We start from the raw sequence: 20368 nt of genomic DNA, 5'->3' as shown, positions 1-20368 counted from the left end.
GTTTTAATATATATATATATATATATATATATATATATATAAGTATTATTATAATTTTAATTGTCGTGTCCCCGTGTCCTAATTCTTTGAGATTTGCCTTTTCCCCGTGTCTCAGTCCAAACCCCTTTTATGAGCATCAATACCCATACCCATGTATTTTTTTTTTTTCTTTCATTTTAGTAGTGTGTACATAGGAGATTATTAATGAAAACAATAGTCCGTAAGCTATATATCTTCAAGGAATCATCTCTCTTCTCACTATCCTCTCATTTGTCCTTTTTTCACCTTTAATTAAAATTTTAAAGTAAAAAACAAAAACACAAAGAAATGTCACCAAAAGGGGCTAATTAAGTTTTGAAAAGTGTTTGAAGTGGTTAGTGGCGGATCCAGGATTCTTAGGTCATGAGCTCGTAGTGTAAAAATTCTGAATTTTTTTTAAAAACAAAAATAACTTTGAAAAATTGAACGATAGCACTTTCAACTAATCAAACGCACAAAACCTACCTTCCAGTGTTAGAAACGACTTGGACGGAACTTTTCTAGCCAAGTCAAGTTGTTCTCTCTCTGTTTCAATAAACAACAAGAACAAGTATACTGAAAGAATGAACTTCACAGGGAAGAGTTTTGATCAAATTAGCATACCATCATTGTGATCGAGCTGGATATTTATACTGCATCAAGCCCTATTTACAAGGTAGGTATTTGAAACTCAAATTACAACCTTATCAAATGAAGTTGAACAAGTAAAAAAAAACGCTAGCAAGCCTTAGCCAAAGTCTGGAATGAATTTGAATTTGAAACCACAGATAAAAGATTACAATTCTACAAGCATTTCAAAACCACAAGAATTAAAAAGAGATAATACAGAACAAAAAACTTTCAGGCTTTAACCCTTACTAGAAGAGTGTGAAGGACCTCTGGGTTCTCATCTAAGAAACCATCCATGTTATTGGGAATTAAGGGTGGTGGGGGTTGGTGCTTAGTGTTTGAGAGGGAGTGGGAGTGGGAGTGTGAAATAATTTGGGAATTTTTTGGGGTGTGAAGTCGGGTAAAGACTAAAGAGGGGTGTGGTGGTGGGTGCTGTTTTTTTTGGCTCAAAACGACTGAGTTTTGAGGCCAGTCATTAAAAAAAGATGAAGAGCGTGCAGAACGACGTCGTTTTCCAGGCGATTTAAAAACGAAAGAGACTCACAGCGCTGCAGGGACTTCATGCAAAAGGACCTCCAAGCCTATTCCCATGGCTGTCCTTCAGGACTTCTATCGAACAGCTTCTGTGCATGGGGTCGCACCACCAGCAAATAGGGACCTCCAAGCCTATTCCCATGGTTGCCATAGGGTCGTTTGACCCCATTGACCCCATGGTGGCTCTGCCACTAGAAGTAGTCAAGCGGGTTTACCACAGTGGTTATGGCCCTTCCCTCTCCCATACTCAGTGGCGGATCCAGGAATTTCCTCTTCGGGGGTCAACGTATAAAATCTCACAAATTTTTTTAGACAAATCTAGAATACACCATATTATTATTAACCAATCTGCAAAGATTGCTTGACGAAAAATGTGAAGAAAATTAACACAAAAACCATACTAGCTAAGTATAATAATAAAAAAAATAACACACACAAAAACTAAACTAATTAACCAAAACATTCTTTATTACTTAATTAAAGCATACAAAAGCTAAGGACATACAATAATCATTATTAATTAATTTAAAAACATACAAAAGCTAAGTACATACAAGTTTGAAAAAAAAAAAAAAAAAAACAATAACAACATTATGGCGAGCTTCATGATTCCACAATAGAAGACTTTAGTTTGACCCTCTGGATCTCCTCTCTTAGGTTTTCTCGTACCGCTTCTTAGGGCTCATTACTTGAACTTCCAAATATCACTTTCTTAGTTTTAGCAAAACTTGGATCTCCTCACGTATATTTACTCAGTTGATCCAAGGCCTTCAGTTGCTCTTGCATGTCCTTAGGGTAAAAATCTATCATCTTTGATAGCTTTTGATTCTCTTCTTGCAATATTTCAAGCTAGTGTCGCATCTCCTCGAATTAGAAGAGAGAGAGAGAGAAGAAAAAAAGAGGAAAAAAAAAAGGAAAAGATGAGAGAAGGAAAAGAAAAAGAAAAAAAAAACAAGAATTACTATTAAATTAACACATTATATTGGCCCATAGGAGAAACTTTTTAAATAATTTACCCATTAACCATTATCATGAAACCAGGCCTTAGCCCATTAAGTTACTATTTGTTTTTAATTACAAATCAAAACCAAACGTGTTTGACCAAAAAACTTAAAGACCAAACGCGAGTTTCACCTAAACTTAGTGGCTTTACCCACATGACAATGACATCTTCTTGCTTCTTTTTTTATGGATCAGAACACGACGTCGTTCAGTGTGTTTTGAGAAGACAAAAAAAAAGTCAGAAATCCTCATCTTCTTCCTCGCGCTAACAGAGTGCCTCTGCAACGAGGTAGCCGCCTGCAAATCAAGCAATTGCAGGGGTCACATTTCTTATCCCCAAGCCATGGTTTCTGGTTTGCAGGGGTCAATTGACCCCCTTTGCCCCAATGTGGATCCGCCACTGCCCATACTTGGCACCCAGGTTCGAAACTCCAGGGTTGTCTTTCCTCCCAATGTAACCAGAAAAAACATTTTTGAAGTATATGAAGATGTTCTAGGGAAAAAAATTACTAGAGCTGTAATGTATCTCAACCAATCAAATCATATGGCCATGAGTTGGAGAACAAGTCAATACGTAAAATGAGCATGTGGTTGGTTTATATTCAGCTTCATATCACCATCAGCAACCATTAACAAATCTAATTGGGTGGTTTTTTTTCTTTGTTTTTTCTTGTGGCAATGTAATTGAATTGTTGAGGCTAAAAAATTATTTAGAAACATTTCTTGATTTAAGACTCTCATTGATTTAAAAGTTTGTGGAGCTCACTCTAGATAAGAGTGACATGGCAGCGAGAGTGACTAGACGTTGCTATTTTTTCTCTCTCTGCCTTTTATTGGTATTTTGCTAATTTTGCATATGGAAAATGCTAGGGAGACCAACTTGAGATACCAACTTGTGTACCAACTCTCTAATAGAGCGTGAGACCCATTGTATTAGTGGGCTCCACCTCTATTAGAGAGTTGGTACACAAGTTGGTCTCCCTAGCATGACCCTTTTGCGTATACGGCTTCTTCATGCGCTCTAGCCTCAGGAGAAAAATTTAGGAGAGAGTGTTCATGCCATGTGGGTTAATATAAACAAGCCACGTGGTAGGAATAGAATAGCAGATTTTCTCCAGTCACATAGTGTAAGAGTCATATCATCGTGTAATGTTATCAATCTACTTATGTCATAAAATAGGTATTTTTGTAGACATGAGTTTAGCCAAGTTGGCTAGAAAGGATGTGCACCTCACTCTGCACTTTAGTTCGAATCCCCCCTCCCTTGTAATTTATATTAAATTAAAATAGTATATAGTTTATATATAAGAAAAGGCGTATATAGTATTATACTCTAAATTCACAACATATCTCAAAAACCAAATGAGTCTTAAAATTGAGATAACAGAACCCCAAAACTACACAACTCCTCCTTTGTCTTATTTCGTAACACTGCTTTGCCTTTACCTCTGGAGGAGTTCCCATAAGTCCCAAAGCCAAGAAGGCAGTTGAAGACAAGAAGCCCCCAGCAGTGGTTTGTTGAGTATCTTTCTTGTATGTTAGTCTGTTGTTTTCTATGATAGAACTTCAGTTTAGGGATTCTTATTTGAGAACATCCTTGAGGGGTCTGCTATATATTGTATTTCAGTTATCTGAACAATCTATTTTTTTTTTTTTGGTCTTAAACCATGAGGTGGTCCTGGATGGGCCCCAACTATGGGTGGCACCTTTAAGCCTTAATCACAACCCAGACTAATCCCCACTCACACCGGGTCGGCCCGTAAGGGGTAAAGTGTTGGCCAAAGTGGTGACTCCGTACGAGAGCAGGGATCGAATCCTTGACCTCTCTTAAGGAATGAAAGTGCCGAACCACTCACACCAACCACCTTGGTTAACAATCTATTTTTTAGTAGCCTTCAGAGATCATTTTTGCAGAAAATCACTTGAATTTGAAACTATTTAACCACTTAATTAATTTTTTGTCATTTAATTATTTTCTTAAAGCACTATATTCGTCTATTTTATTGCTCACAACTATATGGTGTTCGGTTTGTCTAATTTTTTACAAACATGATCTATGAATAAAGCCCTAAAAATTAAACGGTTCGAATCGCTGAAACAAAATTCGTAGTTGATGAAAGATATCTCTCAGACAAAGTCACTTGAGAATCTCTCAATAGAAGAGAACATAAAAGAGAATTGTATTTTTTTATTCATAGTGGACACAAAATTTTTACACTCATTATTACAATCATTCCAAGCCACTAATCAAAAGACATTAAGTTTGAGAATGTGTCTGAAATGAATTATTGATGCTTTTTAATTAATCAAAGCACATTGGGGATACCTTAATAGATTTTTTTAATGTTTGTAATATCATCTCTCTTCTCACCTACTTCTCCCCTCTGTTTTGTCCTCTAAATCATCGTAATCCAAGTCTGGTGGTGGTATTGCTCTTCCATTGATCCTGGGGCACATCACTTTGTTTTTTGTTTTTTTTTTTTGTTTTTTTTTTTTTTGCTTTTGGGATTATGTGATGGATGCTTACCAAGTAATTACCTCCCTCTCCCCCTCTGTTTCTGTTTCGATGCGATATATTATGGATGTAAAGACCAGATTGGTCAGACATATCAGTGAACCAAAGTAAAGCGTAAAGCGCCACACGACCAAGTGTTTGGCCTCAGCAGCTTACCTGGATGACAATCGCAGACAATAAAGCTCCCTCCTTAACTAATGGCACAATGCAAGCGATTCTGTCTTAGTCCAGTAAAAGACCGAGAGCAACTTTTTCTTTTTCCCTTTGTTTACTTGCATTTTGTTTTGCTTAACCGTTATAAAAGACAAAAGCTTGGTTAAGAATTCGTTGTGTCTTCTTTATTTTGATAAATGATAGGATAATTACATGATACTTTTATAACAGGTCAATACACTATCACAAATACATATATCGTCTTTGACTTCGTCTATCTGAGTCGAACTTGACATCTCCTCTAACCAAGTGAAGACAAATACCGCAGTCTCATAATGTTATTTAAAAGTAGTCGATACATGGTAAAAAACAGCTAGACTAAGACAGATTGGCGTGCGCTGCGAGTTGATATAAAAGCGACCCATGCAGAATAAAACATTAATTAATTAATTATGTATATGCAGCAAAGAAAAGTTAAAATGACAACTAATAATTTGATAAAGCAACATCAGCACAGCAATCAGGCATACAATATCACAAGAACGTACAGACAGCATCATGCTCTCAATAGCTCAAGTTAACTGCAGCGACTTTAGATTCCAAAGAAGAGAAGTCAATAAAACAACTCCAGTGCTACTCTTCAAGCCCGGCAGATTAAACAGAAGTCTTAATTCCTGCCAGAAATATAGATTTCTTCTTTCTTATTGCTGGCAGGATTGAGGCTTAGTACTTCATCAATCTTCCTCAGCATGGCAATAAATTTCGTTGTCATTTTTGGGTTGCTAGGTAAGTATTAACAGTACATCTCTCTTTTCTGTTTTTTGTTTTGTTTTTGAGTTCATATGAATTGATGTAAATATGTATTAATCTGCATGTGTACTTTCAGGTAACGTTATGTCGGGATTAGTCTACGTCTCTCCTGCGTGAGCTCATTGATTTTGCAATTTATAACATCTTGGTTTTGTTAGTTTTTGTGCAGATTTGATTTCAATGATTTTTTGTTTTTGTTTTTGGAATTGATGTAGAAATGTGTTCGTGCGAATTCTGAGGCGTAGATCAACTGAGGAATTTGAGAGTGTTCCTTATGTTAGCAAGTTATTGAACGCCTATTTCTGGGTTTACTATGGACTTATTAAGCCAAACAGCGTGCTGGTGGCCACGGTCAATATTTTTGGTGCCGTTGTGGAGATCGTTTTTCTTACCATATTTCTACTTTTTGCACCACCAAGAATGAAGGTAAGTTTTATCTATTTCTACCATACAAAGTATTTGAGATTAATTAGTGTTCAAGTTGCTCTTGCATTGATCTGTTTCATGGTGGTATATGATCTTAGGCCAGGACTGCCATGCTTGTTGTAGCTCTTAATGTAGCCTTTCCAGCAGCAGCAATTTTGCTTACTCAGTTTCTGCTACATGGAGATCAGCGGATCGACGCAGCAGGACTTTTGTGTTCCGTCTTCAGCATGATTGCATATGCTTCCCCTCTTTCAGCCATGGTAGGAGAAACATCAGCTGATAAGTTTTCAGAATCTTAGACTTGTTACATTTACTCTGGCAAATATGAACTGTTGTGTTGTTCCTCTCGAATGAGTACTGTTTTTCGTATTAACTTACTAACCGGTTGAGATCTATTAACATACTTATGTTAAACTTTGTATTAATGTACAGAAAACTGTGGTGGCACTAAAGAGTGTGGAATACATGCCTTTTCTTCTCTCATTCATCCTTTTCCTCAATGGAGGGATTTGGACACTCTATGCCATTCTTGCAAAAGACTTGTTTGTTGGAGTAAGTTTCCTACCAACATCACCTATTCTATGAAATACTCATTGATTCTAATTAATATGTTGTCCCACACATTGTTCAATCATTTGCAGATTCCAAATGGGACTGGATTTTTATTTGGTACTGCTCAGCTGATTCTCTATGCAATATACTGGAAACCATCTAAGCCGTCCAAGCAAGTATCTGATGATTTGGAGGATCAACAACACATCAGAGAAGCACTCATCCCAGCTTCAAAACCCATCATTGCAGAGTGAAAGAGACATTTACTTCATAGAAGAAGTCACTATTTACTGCCAGAAGTGTTAAATTTTCCATGTATGTTTCTCTCTCTCTCTCTCTCTCTCTCTCTCTCTCTCTAATAATATAAGGTATAGTTTAGTTGGGGGGCAAACAATAAGTTGCCATGCACTTGTAATATCTGATATGAAGCAAAAACTTTTGCTACCCAATTTAGGGGCCCAGGCTGCATTATTATTCTAATCTGATAGTGAATTATATGTCCATGGAAACCACATAAATGAATGGTCATATCATCACTTGGGTTTGTTTTGTTGCATTTTAATTTGGTGGAATCACTTTCCCTGTTCAAAAATGCATGTAGCTAACAATACTGGAAGAAAATTTCTCTATCCAAGTTACCTAAAGATAAAAAAATTTCTCCATACAGAAATCAACACAAATCCCAGAGTGTTCTCCATGATTACTTTTACTAGAAAAACCTATACCTATAATGATTCTTTGATCAATATAATTGAAAGTAGACATGGCAGTGTTTGGTAGGTGATGGCTAAAAAATTATTTTGAACTGTCTGACAAGATCGAAAGAACCACATAATCTCCAGAGGTTAACTTTAAAAAAGAAAAGGCTCAATATATTCGAATTAAAAAATAAGAATCATTGAGATTGGTGATATTCCATGCATTTTAATGGTTTGAGAGAATGTAATAAACTAACATTTGAGAGACAGTAATATTCTCTTTTTGTTTTGCCAATGAGGTATAATTCAATAAATAAAAAATCTCGATTTGCATATTAATAGTCTCATATTCGAACTTTTATAACACATTAATAATGACTATTCTAACATTTGAGAAAACCACCTTCCCCTTCCTCACTTTAACAAACAAAAAAAAGAAAAAGGAAAATCTTTTATTTTTGTTTTGGGTGGCTATGACTATTCTAAACCATGCATAAAGGTACAATTATTACGTGAGACAAATTATAAAACCAACTGGTCTGCCTCTTACCAACTGGTCTGCCTCTCACCCTCTCACCCTCTCACCCTCTATGGGCCCAAAACATGTTTTTTCATCCTGTAGAATAATTTCTTTAATTAAAGTAGAGAAATTGCCAAGGAAAATTTGTCCTAATGGCATCAATCTCTATTTTGTTCAAACAGATTCTAACTTTAGATATGATGGATGACAGTCATTAAATATAAAAAAAATAGAGAGAATTTGAGGATGAGAGTTGAATTTTTGTATTTAACGCTAGAGTCCCGAAGATTTTTATAAAAAAAATTGTGTTCTTTTAGGTTTTTTCTTTATTTGTTATTTTACTTTTTAGTTTCTTTTCTTATTCGTTATTTTACTTTTTGCTCGTTTTTTTTTCTGATTTTGTGCTTTGTTGTAGGCTGCAAGCTTCTGGTGCTAGTGTTGCCAAGGTTTTTTTGATGTGCAGATCGAAGGGGTGTTCAGGCTTCCTCTTCTTTCTTCTCTTTTCTTGTTATTTCCCCTTGAGTTATTCAAGCTCGGGTCTTTTTTTAAAATTATGCATTTGTTCATGTCTCTCATGCTTGGGTTTTGAATAGTATTGAATGATTCAGTGCTATATGTTGTACACTCTTTTGGGCCCCAAAACCCTTGATGGTCATTTCCCTCCATCCTTTGGCACTAAACTAGATCTCCCCCCAACCCCCCCCCAAGGCGCAAAATGGGGTCAATGCCTAGTTGCGACATCAACTGACGTATATGCCCCTAAACATTAGTCGCGTGGGTTGCACGTGATGAAAACTAAGGGAAATTTGTGACATAATTGACGATTAGGAGGAAATTAACATGAACTGAAAGTTTAAGGGGACTCAAATCCAAATTGTAAGGGAGGGCAAAATAGAGCTAAATTGTCTCATACTCCAAACCACGCAAGCAGAACGTGTACCTGACCATGTTTTCTATACAACTTTTCCAATGCATTATTACAAATCAATATCATGAGCTGGACGATATGCCATGCTGTCAACCATAGAATTTTATTATTTTCTTTTCTATCTGCATCAGTTTTTCTCACATATTGACAAAAATCCTCAAATCAAAGCATCAAACATTTAATTTAAAATTTAAAATAAAAGAAGCATCAAACACTAGAAATGAATTCAAGTACGTGTGGTGTGTTCAAAGAAATATTGCATGTCCTATGAATCTAATTAGTATCCCAAGAGATACTGAAGAATCATGCCACAATCCCACATATTTGTCTCTATTTCCCAGAGATTTTCAATGGGTTTGGTGGCATAATTAACTCACTGGAAAATGTACCTTAAAAAACCTCTTTACAACTTCGATCAAGCATTTGTGAAATTCAAAAGACAAGGCCACCGAATGGGAAGGAATGTATTTTTCAAGTGTAACTTAAGGCCCCGTTTGGTTTATGGGAAAGGAGACTTAGGCCCCGTTTGGGATTGCTTTTTTTGGCCAAAAACCTGCTTCACTTTAAAGTTAAGCAGTTTAAGGTGTTTGGTAAAAAAAAAATATCTCGATTATTTTAAAAGCAATGGCCTTTTGGCAGCAGCTTTTAAAAGCAGGCTTTGGGTTGCTTTTCAAAGCTGCTTTCAAAAGAAGCAGAGATGAACATTTAATGAATTTTTTTAATTCCCAAAATACCATCATTCATTTTAAAAAATGATACCACCTCCACTTCCACATCCAACTCCACCACTTGCACCACCACATTCACTACCTCCACAACCACCGCCACCACCACCACCACAACCACCACCTCTTCCACCTCCTCCACCACCTCCACCACCACCTCCTCCTCCTCCTCCTCCACCTCCACCTCTACCTCCACCTCCACCTCCACAACCACCACCACCACAACCACCACCTCCTCCAAAACCTCCAAAACCTCCAAATCCACCACCACCTCCACCACCATGCTGCCACTGCCACCATAACCACCACCTCCACAACCAACATCCCCACCACCACCAGTACCACAACCACCAACTCCATCTTCATCACCACTCCACCACCACCACCACCACCACTACCACAACCACCAACCCCAACTTCATCACCATTGCCACCTCCATCACCACCACCACCTCCACTCCATCACTACCAGTACATGATTAGTACGTAACACTTTTAACATCATGTCCATTTTAGTCATTATTCACAGTTACAACAATTTTATATTAAAATTTACCAAATATTTTTTACACTGCTTTTTGTACTAACAGTACTTCAAAAATATTATTTACCAAACACGGAGCTGCTTTACTTTACAACTAATTATTTTCAAAGCACATCAGAAGCAACTTTTCTTTAAAGTGACAGCAATCCCAAATTGGGCCTTAGGGATGGGAAATCAAGTGTACCTTTTAATCCAGTTTTTCAAGTGTATCACTGGTGGCAAACCCTAAAAATATTAAAGTTAAAATGGTGAGGGAATTTTCTCAAATATTTGCCAAATTTGGTTTCTTTTTTCTTATTCATTTTTGCTTGAATGACTAGATGGCATAAAATGGTTCCTCCACTTACAATGATTCTTGGTGGCTCCCCTCTATACGCCGAGAGAGGGGGTATCATCTGGTCTCGTCTGGTTTCGATTTGACTCTCTAGAGCAATAGCATTGAGGGTTTTGTCTGGTATCAATGGTTTCCTCTTCTACTTCCTCCTTCGTGTTTCTTCCTGATCATGCTTGCCTCGCGGTGGTGTTGGTTCGCTACGATGAATTGGGGATGGCGACCAAGGTTCCTTGGTTCTCCGCGTGAATGTGGGAGTGGTTTTTTGAGTGGTTGTTTACTTCTTGTAAATGGAAGGCTTTTGATGCGAGTTGTTGGTGGTGCATGTGGTGGTTCCAGAGGTGTTTGGAGTCTAGGGGTTGTGGTTTCGATTATCTTTCTCTCGGTGTTGGGCAAGGTTTTCGGCGGCTCGAGTTTTTGGGTATCATCCTTCTACCTATCTCTACGAACTTGTTTGATTATTATGCGATGGGGATTGTGGAGTCGGGTGGTTTTGAAGTCTTTAATGACCTTGAGCAATTTTTTCGGAGATTCCTTGTGCTCATGTTTTCTTCGGGTGAGAGTATTGTTGATAAGGCGCAAGAGACCAGCCTAGAGGGGTCTATCTAAGGTGTCCGCTAGAATGTTTGTGAACTTGGCATTTGATAAACGTTCTTATTTTGATGACCTTCAATTGAAAGTTTGTCATACTAAGAGGCAGTTCTTGGTCCTTCTTGCTTTGTTAGGGGCTCAGATTAAGAAATAAGGAGTGTCGTTTACCTCTTTGTATATTCTTCAATTCTAGGGCTGTCCAAAGGATGCTTTTTTTTATAGGAGCTTTTGTTTGATAGTTTCGTGATGCGATGGTGTACTCATTAAGGTTTTCTTCTTTGCGTTTTTATGGTTTGTTTGTAGCGTTTTTTCTTTTATGTTGCCTCTTTGCATATTCTCTCACCTCTGCACCAACTAAAGAACTATGCTTGGTCATAGGCGGTTTTTCTTTGTCTGGTTCTGGGCCGAGTTGATGTGCTTTATTAAGGCTCTTCTAAGCGAAGGTGGCAGCCGGGGGTGGTTAGGCGGCTGGGTCTGGCTAGCAACTGTCGGGCGGCATGAGACAATGGTTCGGCCAACGAAGGTGGGGTTTTAGGTGGCAGTGGCTAGAGGTGGTCCATGTGCCATCTTAACCTAAAACTAAAAGGGGTAAAATAGTATTTTCCCTGTAAATTTAAATGGGCCACCTTACTGACCTATTATAAAAGAAAATTCAAAAACCCATTCACCAAAGTCCAAAACCAAAATACTTGATTTGTGATATCCTAATTATTAAAGTTTTTATTTTTTTAAAAATTAAATTAATAAACGTTCTCTTATTTCTTGTTTTATGTTAGCATCTCTCTATGTTGAACCAAAAAAAAGAGCTTAGCATCTCTGCACTCAATATTGGCTTCTTGTAAAGAAAATTATGCTATTTATTTCTCAAATTCCTAACTTCAAAAAAAAAAAAATTCGCCTTATAAAACAGTTTTCTTTTACAAGCCATAAAATGTTTGCAGAGAAACTTTTATAACGAAATCATTCACTTACCAAAAAGTTGTGCCACAACCATGTGAGTCGACAACTACGCATTGAACTCATCACTAAAAAGTTGAGACATATGTTGACGTGCTATTAGTGCATAGTCCAAACCATTTGGAAGCTATCACTTTCAATAAAGCTGCTTGGTTTGTGATTGGCATCCATCATTCTGGGAATTCATCATAATAAGAGAATTCATGAACAAATAAGTACAGCTTCCAGAGAATGTCCAAGCTTTAAGGGACCACAGCCAATGCACCAAAAATAATTTGACGTTGATACGTGATACCAATAATTTATTTTTATAATAATGCGTGAATTAAATCTTTAATGATGGGGTATTTTCAGTTGTTGGGAGTTCAAGTTCAATGTGTGTCACATGGGGAATTTTAGGATCCCTCCTACCACTTGTCAAATAGAATATTTATACAATTATATACATAATTATGTCATTTATTCTTCGTTTTCTTTTTGGTCAGATGACAATACATTGGATTTATAGTTTAGTTCTCTATATCTCATAAACCCACCAAACCCATAATCTAATCAAAATATTATTAATACAATGGCAACACGTGTATCCTTTTGAATCATATTGGTTCGTATATTCTTTGGTATAATTGAATTTTATACAATCTAATGAAGGTTTATATATGTGTGTAGAGAGCGACAAAGTCAAAGGTTAATCACCTTTCAACTTCTTATTTTTCGAAAAAGCGACTTTTAGATTTGATACGATACTTATAAAGGGTTTTTAGGTTTAACAATCCTTCAATTTTGACCTGATTCACATTTTGGTCCATCAATTTCCAAAATCATTCCCATGGTCCTTTAACATCACTTTTTTTAGGATAAATAGTCATGCCTTCAATTTTGTTATATTTTATGTTAAATGCAAGAACATAATGGTATTTTTGTATTATTTTTAGTTTCCACCATATGAATATTTATTTCACCTAAAACATACAAATAAAAACTTAAAAACCTTCTTCCTATCCTCACCATCACAAGGAGTTTGGGTATGGTTTGGGTGGGGGTGTAGGTTATGGGAGTGCTATCAGTTGTTACCGGGGTGGTGGGTTAATTGGCTTGGTGTCGGGTGGAGGTTGTACATGGCTTTGTTTGAATATTCAGATGGTGAAAATTAAAAATAATACAAAGATACCATTTTGCCTCTGTATTCAACAGAAAAAGTTAACAAAATTGAAGGCAAGACCACTTGTCCAACGAAACTAAAGTTGAAGGACCACGTGAACAATTTTGGAAAATGAAGGACCAAAATGCGAATCAAGTCAAAGTTCACGGACCATTGAACCTAAAAACCCTCCTACTTATAAAATTGATGATATTGATATTCAAGCGTAACAATAGGTTTATTGTCCTAAATATATTGACGGTTATCATTACCATATTTACAGTCCCGATCTCTTGGACCACAGAAGTCCAAGAAATTGTAGTCACCCACCATTGGATATTAATCCAATAGTTCAAAAAAGTTTCTTAAAAGGAGTGCAAGAGTGAGTGAACCGTTGAATTTACATGAGTGACCACAAATCTCTTGGACCTCTGTAGTCCAAGAGATCGGGACTGATCATATTTAATCCAGAGATTGAATAAGTTCATAAAAATAAAAATAAGAAGAAGAAAAAAAAATTTTGAATGAAGGAAAATGTTACAAATAAGTCCTTATTTGTAGATATGTGACTCATATTTGTGCCTTTTGGGTTACAGGTTGGAGCTGCGATGGTGGATCTATATTTGCGGTGCCAGTGGTCGATACGTGCTTGTGGGCATCAGACTGTGGAGGTCGACGGTGGTTGGGCTGTCGGTTTTGTTGTTTTTGTTTTTGTAATGAAGTGTACCAACAGTTTTTTGCCGTTGTGGTGCGAGTTTGTTAGTTTCTTTGGTTTCTCTTAAAGAGAGTTTCGCTGTATGTGGGTTGCTGTGTTGCTTGGGTGATTCAAGCTTACTGGTTGTGTACCAGTTTTTGGTAGCCCTTGGAGCCGTGCATGGGCAGTACCACATTCTGCCTATTTTATGTGCTCACTAGTTTATGCTTTGGGCTAACTTGGTAACCCTTGGGTCGTTGTTGGGGGAGTACAATGTAAGTTTACCTCTTGTATCCCATTGAAAGTTGTCGGTCATCGGTGCCCTTGGGGGATTTTTGTGTATTTAATGGCAAAAAGAAAAAAAGAATGAAATAATCTTTACTAAGTAAATCTGAAAAACTTTATATTAAAATTTATAAATTTAAAAAAAAAAAAAAAAGTGACATGAGAGCAAGACCTAAAATTGTTGACCACTATATGACCTTTGAACAAGGTTGTTTTGTTGACATCCTTTCAAAATCCCAAGTGGGTCCCCTACCATTTTGTTTTGTCCAAGGCTTGCGTTACTGTCAATGGAGACAGGAGTCGCATAGCTCCAATTTTAATGCAGACGGATGGGATTGGGAGCTTTGTAAAGGATTGGGTTGCATGGTCAAGTTGAAGCTCTTGTGCATTTTTCTCAACAAAACAAATAAATAATGTGCATATTCAAGCTTTGCTTTAACGAAGCATATTGGTCAATAATATTAGAGGTCTCATTTGTCCCCAAGTCACTTTCCAATCAGATTTCAAGGGTCTCTCTCTGCAAACTTCTTTGCTAAGATAAATACGTACATATATTTATTTATTATCATTTACGCAACTTGATGGTTTTGTATCCCCATCAACCCTATCCCAAAACTTTAATTACCTAATGGAAATGTTAGGTGGTGAGTTTTGGTAATATTTTTCTAGCTTTTTCCGTAAGTCTGCCAATTTTGTTACTGAATTTCATACAAGCACTTGTTATATAATTCACAACAGTAATTTTTTCGGTGTGATCATATCATCACGTGAAGTATTGACGTGTTGTTATAAGTTTACTCCAATCACATGTATAGACATACTATATACTTGTACTATAATTTGAGTAAACTTTTAAATCACACGTTAGAATACCACATAATTCCACGATCACGCACGAAAATTTCTTCATCTTCCTTGAATTATGAAAAAGTAGATTCTCAAAAGAAAATTATAATGAAAATTTCTTAAACAGTCTCCTCAAAGCGTTGACCCATTTATTAGTTGTACGTGATAGAAGAACATATTCTTTGTTTTTAGCTTTGACTATAGAGTCCATATTCTGGACGGGTTTTGTTTCGTTTCAATCTGTGTGAGAGAGAAAGATGGAGTTTCTGGAAACACTAGTTATTGTCAACTCAAAAGTTGGTTGAATTCTATTTAATACATACAATGTTGAATTCCACAAGCAAACAATTGCCTAACCATTTAAAGCTAGCCACTTTATTCATATAGACTATAGCAATACCATTTCAAAGAGAGAGAAGCCAAACAAGAAAAGAAACCCGTGAAGTTCTCTCCAACCTTCAACCCCCCAAACCCTTTGAAATTATTTTGAAAGAGAATTGATATTGGTGAAGGTATTTCTTTTATTATTTGAATTTATTGGTTCATTCATTGTTCTTGTCTTTGTTTTTGTTCATCTGGGTCAGGATTGCCCTGCCTTGAATTTCCAGTATTTATACTTCCATTCTGAATTCCCATCTGGGATTTCACTGTTTTGATCATTCTTCTTATTCTGCCAAGCAATTCATTATCTGTGATTTCTTGATTTTCAATCTCTTTTATCAATTTTTCATCAGGGCCTTCCTTATCTTTGCATGATTGCTCTGTTTGCATTCAAATCTAGGGTGTTGCCATCTATTTAAAATTTTTAAATTCTTGTTCAATTTGTGGTTTCTTTGAATTAAACATTTCTTTGGCCAGTAAACATTTTCTCTATGATTATCTTGGTAGTGTTATACAGTTATACTCTTTCTTCTTTTAGCAGTTTCAAACCATTTGGGAATTTTAATTATGTTTGTATGACTGTGCTGATACTTTCTTATATTCATGTGACAATTCAGTGGCAGGCTTTAATTTTCTGAACTTGATTCAATGGCAGCAAAGGAAGATCACATTTAAATCTTAGTAGGGAATTGATATAGGATTTTATGCAATGAAGTGCTTTTACTACTTCAAGGACAAAACAAGGAGCAGGGAACAAAGATCAGCTCCAGAACTGAAAGAACAGAGGAAATCTGATTATTCAGGAGCTGATAGGGTGATTCAGTCTTCCTGCTCAGAAAATTCACCGCGCGGTATACCCGAATTGTATGAAGAGAAGGCTCATAATTTGCGAGTATTTACTTTCCAAGAGCTCAGGCATGCGACAAACGATTTCAGCAGGCTGCTTAAGATTGGAGAAGGTGGATTTGGGAATGTTTATAAAGGTTCAATTAAGCCTGCTGATTCCAAGGGCGATCCAATCGTGGTCGCCATTAAAAAGCTTAACAACGATGGCTTACAGGTATGGGGGTTTAAGCATCTTCCTATTAAATTGAATTGTTAAACAATGACCTCAAGAGTTTTTTTTCTTTCCCATTATTATTTAAAGTGCTTAAGAAACATTTTGTTGACTTATTCTCCTTGAATATTTATGCTCAAAGTAGTTAAACCGCTGTCCAAAATATAGTTAATTGATTTTTTTGGGAGTCTTCTGGCCCTCCTCTCTTTTCATTTCTGTTCAGTCTCTTTCTATGACAGCATTTTTTTCTTTTCTTTAAAGTGATTTTGATGCTATTCAGTGAAACATTTCTTCTGAAATTTGTTTTATATATGCTTATATGGCTCCATTTATTTTTGCAAGAGAGAATACCTAGATTTTGTTTTGTCTTTATGCAGCCAAACCTGTATCTTTCTCTGTCATGGAGAATGACATCCATTAGATAAGATGGTATTTAATTATGTGTATCTTCCTCTGTGTGTCACAAATGTTTCCCCTAGAATCCTTCCATAATAATATGGGGATTAAGATGGACAATGTTTTCTCTTAGCATATTTGTATCAACCTGTTTTTCATAGTGAACCTTTTGTTGGGAGCCACTTTGCCTATTTATGGCTCCTTTTCATTGTTGAGATTTTCGTCTAGTTGGAATGGTAATCATTCCCTATTTCAAAGGATGGAAAGTGATCTAGAGGCAAACTAGAGGTGGATGATATGGATGTTTGTGACTTCATGATCGATTTCTTTCTCTCTTTTTGAATATCATTTCTTATAATTCTATTTTTCATACAGGGTCACAAACAATGGGTGGCAGAAGTTCAATTTCTCAGTGTTGTGGAGCACCCAAATCTTGTCAAACTAATAGGATACTGTGCTGTGGATGGAGAAAGAGGGATTCAACGACTGCTAGTCTATGAATATATGCCAAACAGAAGTTTGGAAGACCATCTATTTAACAAGGCATACCTAGTAATTCCTTGGGAGACGAGATTGCAGATAACACTTGGAGCAGCTGAAGGATTGGTTTATCTTCATGAAGGATTGGAAATTCAGGTTGGCTCTAAGCATTGATATTAACCATTAGTTTCTACATACAATCCCACTTTTATACTTGAAGCTTAAAATCAGCTGTTTCAGCTCCCAGCTTTTTTATCTCATGTTGTTGGGGATATCCAGGTTCTGAGCTAGAGCTTGTTGGCACCGGGCATATATATCGAATATATAGTACTACTACTCATCTCAGATTGTATACTTTCTCCTGGGGCAGATATACATTCACTTCTCGTTCTGGGAGTGGGCAGATGTCCAAATTTAAGAAAATATCTTCTTTCTTTGCATAAGGTCAACCCTGAACTTTTTCATGGCCATGACCCCCCATTCCCACATCGATTTTTCATCTTTGCCCTAACCTCTGCACCCCCTTCCCCGCAAATGCGCTTCTGCATTTACTTTGTGACTGAGGGGTGCCCAAGACCACATTAAAATGGAACTGTTCCATTAGTTTATTCTCTACATCATCCACATGTTATTTTCAGCATTCAAGCTTAGTCTTAACCATTATTATTCTGATTTTTTTCTTATGCTATTGATGAAGGTAATATATCGAGATCTTAAATGCGCGAATGTGTTACTGGATGAGAATTTTAAACCAAAGCTTTCTGACTTTGGGCTTGCAAGGGAGGGGCCAATGGTTGGCCATACTCATGTTTCAACTGCAGTAAGTGCTCTTATTTCTCACTAGCATTTGTAGCGTGCACCTGGTCCTGACTTTATCGCGACTCAAAGTCATACACTAAATTCATGCAATAAACATATTGGAACGTTATCTTGCATTAGTGAAAGTTCTAGAAATAAGGTGAGATTAAGTCTGGAAAATACTAGAAAGCAATCAAGTGAGGGACAAGCCATGCATATAAACACCAACTTTGAAGCAAAGAGCATTTGTATACTGCTTCATACTAAACTTTTAGTGATTGGCTTGCAAAGTCACTGCATTAAATGCATTTAAATTTTAAGGACTATTGTAATGCTAATGGGAATTTGTTTCATGATCAGGTAGTGGGGACATACGGGTATGCTGCACCAGATTACGTTGAGACAGGCCATCTCACAACTAAGAGTGACGTATGGAGTTTCGGGGTGGTGCTGTATGAGATTCTTACAGGCAGACGGTCATTGGAGAGAAACCGTCCAAGAACAGAGCAGAGACTCTTAGAATGGGTGAAACAGTTCCCCCATGATGGCAAAAAGTTCTGCTTGATAATGGATAGCCGGCTTGAAAACAAGTATTCGATCAGCGCAGCAAGAAAAATTGCTAGGTTGGCTGATAGTTGTCTGTCGAAGAGTGCAAAAGATCGGCCAACAATGAGTCAGGTAGTAGACACATTGAAGAAGATTATTCAAGAAACAGAAGAAGGAAATACATCTGAGAGAAGTCCTCAATCGGATGAAAATGAGCAAGTTGACTCGGTAAAAAAGCAGAGCGAATTGGGGGCCTCGGAGTCATGGAAGAGACGAATGAATCACTTGGCCAAACTAGGTGAGCATGTGGAGAGTGCTAGCAGAAGAAGATTCATGTTCATGCAGAGGGCAAAGGTCACTTGATGGTGTTTCATTCAGCTTTGCTGAATCTTGTTTCAATGGCAGGGTTGTTTTTTAGAACAAAGGATTAGAAAACTACTGCAGAAAAAGGTGAAAGAGCATAAGTGAGCTAAATTGGTGGCTATTTTTGTAAAGTTGATAATGCCATCAGACAATTCTAATGTAGGTTCTGTAAATCAGCCTTTTCCACGTATAGGTTATTTAATAATGAAATCATTCTTCCAATTTGGTAACAAAACATAAAATAAAAAAATTTCGGCATCAATTATGTTTCGAAAAATTACTGGAAATATAAATTTTCAGAATATTTTGGAACTTACATATATCATATATACTAGTGCTCCCAATGTAATATTCTTCATAGAACAACTCATCTTAATCTCTTTCGTCATTAGACTTTATTTATTTCAATATGGAATTACTCTCTCGTCCATCTTTTCCCTTTTCATTATTGCTAAGTTGGACAATCTTTTGAGTATCCGGGACCTCCAAAATACGTATGGCTTCCATACTCAGTATCCTTATGTAGAATACTTACGCCATAACAAAGAGGCTTCGTCGCAAAAGTCCGGGGGGTTTGACGTTCTGGGTCTTGGAAAGAGCCAGTGACATCTGCGTATTGCAGACTGCGGATATAACGTGCCTTTCCAAAGTCTTCGTGAGGAAAATGGCCACTCCCCATTTGAGTTGGTCCATGACGGCCATGAATTCTCAAATTGGTCATCACCCCACCCCAATGTATCTATGTAGCACTATCAGCCAACGTTGAGAAAATGCGGAGAGGCCAATACCTTATTGGTTCGCCATGAGCCACCAACATCTATTCTCCACCTTCTGATGAAATTTAAAAGTGTAAATCATCATCAATCAGGATTATCTTGTCTTTGACTTTCACTATAAAACTCATTTTGTCATTTGCATTAATTCCTTAAAGGATCCCTCAATAGAATAGAACTATACGTGTGAGAGTTACCTTCAATATAGTGATATTCATATCGAATTGCGCCCCATTGTATTTGGAAAGAGGTCCGTAAGACAGATTTAAGACAAATTTATGGTTGGTTTGCTCAAAACCATCGCATTGAACATTGTAGCAAGCGTGTCTATATTAATCCTTCTTTCAACCACAAGAAATTTGTTAGGGTCAGGAATAAAAATATACCATATGAATAAACATTATTTGTCCCCTTATAAACTTACGGTCCAGAGTATGAAGAACCTTGGCTCTTTCTGACCTGAATAAACCTACAAATAACCAAACCATTTATTTGTCCCCTTGTGCACTTGTGGTTGCTCGAGGGCTTTTGTATTTGTTTTGGTCCTTATGACTGACGGCCTTTCAGCTTGAATTATGAACACAATCTATCACCTTTTTCTCAAAAAAGAGGAACCCTATTTGGTCAAAAATAGTAATGGCATTTAGTCTTTCTCTATTGTGAGAGTTCAAATC

At 36.9% G+C, this 20368-nt stretch overlaps 2 protein-coding genes across 6 annotated transcripts; both read left to right on the top strand.

The window, feature by feature from the left end:
* The first annotated feature begins 5376 nt into the window (after positions 1 to 5376).
* Positions 5377 to 8500, top strand: LOC110764149 (bidirectional sugar transporter SWEET17). Of its 2 annotated transcripts, XR_002527862.2 has the most exons (7): positions 5377 to 5638; positions 5739 to 5775; positions 5878 to 6088; positions 6187 to 6348; positions 6521 to 6640; positions 6730 to 6955; positions 8274 to 8500. XR_002527862.2 is itself a non-coding variant. In XM_021967066.2 (6 exons), exons 1-6 carry the CDS (start codon positions 5602 to 5604, stop codon positions 6892 to 6894), a joined length of 732 nt encoding a protein of 243 aa, XP_021822758.1. In that variant the 5' UTR covers positions 5377 to 5601; the 3' UTR covers positions 6895 to 7196. The 2 variants fall into 2 exon arrangements, 1 of the variants encoding a protein (XP_021822758.1); XM_021967066.2 differs by lacking the exon at positions 8274 to 8500 and having other exon boundaries at positions 6730 to 7196.
* Positions 8501 to 15252: 6752 nt separating this feature from the next.
* LOC110764170 (putative serine/threonine-protein kinase PBL19) lies at positions 15253 to 19143 on the top strand. Of its 4 annotated transcripts, none has more exons than XM_021967085.2 (5): positions 15253 to 15412; positions 15899 to 16341; positions 17110 to 17370; positions 17912 to 18034; positions 18373 to 19143. In XM_021967085.2, exons 2-5 carry the CDS (start codon positions 15991 to 15993, stop codon positions 18919 to 18921), a joined length of 1284 nt encoding a protein of 427 aa, XP_021822777.2. In that variant the 5' UTR covers positions 15253 to 15412; positions 15899 to 15990; the 3' UTR covers positions 18922 to 19143. The 4 variants fall into 4 exon arrangements, with proteins under 4 accessions (XP_021822777.2, XP_021822780.2, XP_088105450.1 ...); XM_021967088.2 differs by having other exon boundaries at positions 15255 to 15412; positions 15937 to 16341; XM_088249324.1 differs by lacking the exon at positions 15253 to 15412 and adding an exon at positions 15427 to 15784 and having other exon boundaries at positions 15937 to 16341.
* Positions 19144 to 20368: the final 1225 nt, after the last annotated feature.

The sequence above is a fragment of the Prunus avium genome, chromosome 2 (assembly GCF_965620075.1).
Source record: "Prunus avium chromosome 2, drPruAviu1.hap1.1, whole genome shotgun sequence".
Taxonomy (NCBI): domain Eukaryota; kingdom Viridiplantae; phylum Streptophyta; class Magnoliopsida; order Rosales; family Rosaceae; genus Prunus; species Prunus avium.
Note: the sequence above shows the minus strand (reverse complement) of the source record. Positions and strands in the feature narration are given on the sequence as shown.

Bases quoted from the DNA above. Each gene is read 5' to 3' on its own strand.
- LOC110764170 (XM_021967085.2), top strand. From the start codon at position 15,991: ATGAAGTGCTTTTACTACTTCAAGGACAAAACAAGGAGCAGGGAACAA. The intron at 16,342-17,109 runs GTATGGGGGTTT...TTTTTCATACAG, and splicing joins TTAACAACGATGGCTTACAG to GGTCACAAACAATGGGTGGC. The intron at 18,035-18,372 runs GTAAGTGCTCTT...TTTCATGATCAG, and splicing joins ATACTCATGTTTCAACTGCA to GTAGTGGGGACATACGGGTA.
- LOC110764149 (XM_021967066.2), top strand. From the start codon at position 5,602: ATGGCAATAAATTTCGTTGTCATTTTTGGGTTGCTAG. The intron at 5,639-5,738 runs GTAAGTATTAAC...GTGTACTTTCAG, and splicing joins TGTCATTTTTGGGTTGCTAG to GTAACGTTATGTCGGGATTA. The intron at 6,641-6,729 runs GTAAGTTTCCTA...AATCATTTGCAG, and splicing joins CAAAAGACTTGTTTGTTGGA to ATTCCAAATGGGACTGGATT.